This window comes from Amblyomma americanum, chromosome 2 (genome assembly GCF_052857255.1).
Source record: "Amblyomma americanum isolate KBUSLIRL-KWMA chromosome 2, ASM5285725v1, whole genome shotgun sequence".
In the NCBI taxonomy this organism is placed as follows: domain Eukaryota; kingdom Metazoa; phylum Arthropoda; class Arachnida; order Ixodida; family Ixodidae; genus Amblyomma; species Amblyomma americanum.
The window spans coordinates 75,098,995-75,103,259 of NC_135498.1; the positions used below are offsets into that span (position 1 = coordinate 75,098,995).

Genomic DNA, 4,265 nt, shown 5'->3' on the forward strand with positions numbered 1-4,265 from the left:
GCAAACGAAAACCTGCTAATACTTCACGTTGCGTTTTTCAAGGCCGTGGTGTACGCGGGCTGGACTGTGGCGGTCATCTGCGGCCTGTTGTGCACTTTCATGAAGCTTGCTTGGTACAGAGACCCAGATCCGACCTCACATGGTGTTGCACTGCTCGTGGCGTTCTTCGACCGCATCCTGTGGTCAATCTTTCTCATCTGGACCACGCTGGCGTGTGCGTCCGGCAGAGGCGGTAAGGCTTCTCAGTAAACTTTAATTCACCTTTTTCACAAGATGAGTTGCTATTCGGAGAGTGCGCGAAGATTTGTCTGCAGCCAATAAACTGATTGTAAACAAACACTCGAGGCCACCGCAGGCGCGGATCGCTTCCACAAGGCACCAAATATGCAGGCGCAGTGGTAGGTATGTGCTTCCAGCTGTCGCCGTCTGTCGCTTGTTTCACCACAAAATACGCATGTGCGTAATAGTTGTTTTTCACAGAGTGGAACTCGGGAAAGGGCTTCGGATGAAAGGAGCACATGTGCAGAGCGGCCATTTGTACACGTCGAATTGTGCATTCTAATGATACTTAAGCTTTAGACAGACATACGCCCATTATACACGCAGAACCGCAGTAACCGGTTCTTTATCTGAAAATATTCCGCCATCTCCCACTCGTTGGTTTGCCTAGCCTTTTCATAGCCATTTCTGACCGGCTTCTAAAATGGCGCAGTGGTTCTGGTGCCGAATAGCGTAAACGATTAACAGCCATGGATCGTACCAAGAGGTGGAGAGAAGCCGTGAGGCGACTACTTCGTGACAGCTGGCCTGTGGTTACGTAGCCCAAAATGCGTAACCACAGGAATTTGTTATATCGGTTCACACTCGCTGAACATTTCCGCTTGACCAGTGCACTAGAACCCTTTGCGTGAAAAAAGACGCGCTGTAAATTGTTTTCTTGGTTAGATTTCTGCTAAGGGAGAGGCTGGCATACTCTAGAAAGGCCATACGTTGCGTCCTAGTCTACAAGAAAATGCAGTTTAGGCGATGTAGCTTTTTCAAGCATTTTTCCTTGCAAGTGTGCATGCAGTATCCCCACAACCTTCGTGCAGGGCCTGTCAACACGTTCCTCTCATGGGGTGCTTTCGTGCCACTGAGCAAGCTCTCGTACGGCGTCTACTTGATCCACGTTCCGTTCATCGAGCTCCTCCTCCACGCATCCAGGGAACGCTTATTCTGGTCCAAATTTACTACAGTAAGTACTGTTCTCTTAAGAATCAGTCGCCAGCCTCACAAGGCTCTCCGCACCTGATGCTTCTTACGGTCGTAGTCGCCCATGTACTGATTAACAGCAGCTGCAGCTCGGAAGAAAGAAACCTTTCATTCGACGACCTTTGTTCCCGCCTCTGTCCTGATACGCGCAGATCTTGCTGTTCGTGGCGGTGCAGCTGAAGCTGAACTTATGCGTATGATATGATTCGATGATCGAAGTTTGCTCAGCTTAGCGTGCATGCTGACGCCTATCCTATATATCTTGGAAAATAATGCTTTACCGCAAGCCTGCTGCCTAAAGAAGTCAGTGCTGATATTGGGAAATGGCAGATGAAAAGACGTCCAGAGGTCTGAGTGTAAGCATTTGCGTTTTTGCAACGTTCATAATTCGAACTTCGGCACTTTTCGCGCATATTTCTTGCATTCACATCAAATAGAGTTAACACAAAGAAAATCTTGTAAGAATGCGGATTTTTGGTTGGTGTGGGTGGAGCCGGGCCAAAGAGATGCCTGTATTAAAACGGTCGCCTTTAGTTTACTCCATGGAGTGCGCAGGGAAGCAGCGATTTTAGGCTCTGGTTAACTAGATGTTTAGCCATAATGAGCGGAATGCTTCTGATGAGTTCGTCCACTTCCGCGAAATTAGGAAAGTAACTCGCTTCGCCTGCGCTAATTTTACTCTGGGCCTGTGCGGTCGTCAGCAAGTCCTCAAGCGAAGGTTTTATATATATTTAAGGATTACACACTTAAGCTTCGTAACAGACGAAGCGGATGGGCATATTTTTACAATCAGGGCACATCTGTAATACCAATAAACATTACATCTCCTCTAGCAACCTTCACTGCTGTTTTTGAAGTCTCCTTTCTGAATTTGCCACGGAAAATATTCCACTGCTAAAATTTATTTACAGGTGACGCTGTTCAACTCAGTGCTCATCTGGAGCTTCCAGCTGGCCTTCTTGTCATTCCTCGCGTGCGAGGCACCGACAGGTGCGCTGGACAAGCTGCTTTTCGGAATGCTCACCGGAGGTGGACGCTCAAAAAGGCAGGAGCATAAACCAAACTGCAATGGAAACATTCAGAAGCCGGAGATAAAAATTGAAGACACTGTAATTTCCCGCTGCTAACTAGTCACCAAGGACTTCGCTTTTCCAATTCCTCTGAATGCCTCCCCGCTTCGCCTCCCGCAGTCGTCTTACATGGTTGTGTGTACGGCGGCCTACCAAAGGGAATGACACTATTGTGGATCGCAAGGTGCGGAGAACGCCCGGTGGGAGCGCCGTGCTCCTAGAGGACACTCAACCTTGTTAATGTCGTTCGTCAATTATGGACTCACCAGCGACTAACACGCCAAGAACGAGGAATAAAAGAAGTGTTTATTCCCGGCCAAACGAAAACAGCGACATCAAAGCGTAGATGCAAACAAGACAGGGTGTCCATTAGGCCTACGCTCCGCAAGACACTGCTCGTCGTGAACACAACTCAAGAGGACAACAACGGAAATAAACGTTGCTGTGCACTGTATATAGCGAGACAAGACCATCCTTTGTTCAAACGAGGGATATCAGTGGAGCTCCTGGCGTCGCTATCATTGTCAACCAGAGCAGCTAATTTCAATGCCTCAAGGTTTATTGTCGGTGTTCAGTCGCTGCGGTACAAGGAAGGACGCTGTTCCCGCAGCAACTGTCCGAGAAAGTACCGATGGCTGACCCTCACCACTGGTACCATCACGTTCCCTATCATGGCATCACCCCCCCCCCCCTCCCCACAGACAGCGCTCAAGCAAAACCATTCTGCGGGCAGTTCCCGTGGCCTTCAGCACGCACCATCACCACAATCACAGACTGGATCGTGCCGCTCTCTTGCGAGGACCGAGGACTGCGTTAGACATGCGCAATGCCTTTGCGCTGGGCTGTGCTTGTTCGTCCCCACAAGACGGGAGACATGTTGGCCGGCATGGCCACATGGTGGAGTACGTAGCATTGCGGGCAGATGCGTTGTGCCCCGCACTGCTGACCTCGATTTCATGAGGCTGCTGAGAAGTGTAACGCAGAAATTTGAGACCAAGGATGAAGAACATAATGTTCGACTTTGCGCGTTGTGCCATAATATCGTTTTTTTCCTTAAGAAATTGCATTGCTGCGACAATAATTGATTAAGAGATCCGGAAGTTACATCTGCCAAGCTTTTTCTTGAATGGTGTGCGAAGAGGAGCTGCGTTAACTGTACTTCGCAAATCGCTCTCGGCAAAGAGAGCCAGAAGTGGAGCCCTGATGTTAAGGACGAGAACACCAACGGTTGCTACACTTTTGTGTGATGTCAAGAATTCATCGGTGTTCTTATTTTCACTTGTGACAGTGCGTATGAGACCATGAGTGCATACGTGCAAGTGACTGCAGACTTTGCCATGAACAAAAAGAGTGTCATCACATTTTCATCTATATTTCAAATGTGCTTGAGTCCATGGATGGAACCATTCGTATACAAGGTCGTTCATTAAAGTTCATATACAACTTGAAAGTTCTCTTTTCTATCGTCAAGGCAAGATTACATGCCAGTTGATTTTGCTAGCTTTCGAAGCCCGTTTCCAAAGTCAGCTTTATTGGGCCATTATCGCTATATGAGTTTTACATAAAATATATTTCAGCCCAAAATTCGTTGCACCATACTGAATCACGCATGGAGCAGAGATCACGACACATGTGTTGCGGACACTCGTACTCAATCCATGGCTCTCCGGAGGTAAGCTGTGGCCCATGAAGTGCGTAAAGAAAAGAAAATCACGAAGTTGCAACAAAAACTATTGAATTGCATCGCGTGAGCTGTCATATGTTGTACGAGAATGGTGAAAATGAGCCGCAAAAGAAAAAAGTATTCAAAACAGTTTGGCACTAACAGGCTTTGCTGTGTTTCACTCAAAACGAGCTCCTCTCCTGTTACGCCTCAAATAAGGGAACCCTGAAAAACCATATGGATGTTTGGTAAGACCTCCACCTTGCTGTAAATGAACGCGG

The 4,265-nt window shown here is 47.8% G+C and overlaps 1 protein-coding gene across 1 annotated transcript in view; it reads left to right on the forward strand.

Annotated features, from left to right (window-relative positions):
• Positions 1-3,759, forward strand: part of LOC144121433 (nose resistant to fluoxetine protein 6-like) — a 51,593-nt gene extending 47,834 nt beyond the window's left edge. The window contains exons 13-15 of the mRNA XM_077654623.1: positions 43-232; positions 1,092-1,234; positions 2,163-3,759. Of these exons, the coding sequence (XP_077510749.1) occupies positions 43-232; positions 1,092-1,234; positions 2,163-2,378 (549 nt within the window). The 3' untranslated portion in view covers positions 2,379-3,759. The remainder of the gene's footprint in view (positions 1-42; positions 233-1,091; positions 1,235-2,162) is intronic.
• Positions 3,760-4,265: the final 506 nt, after the last annotated feature.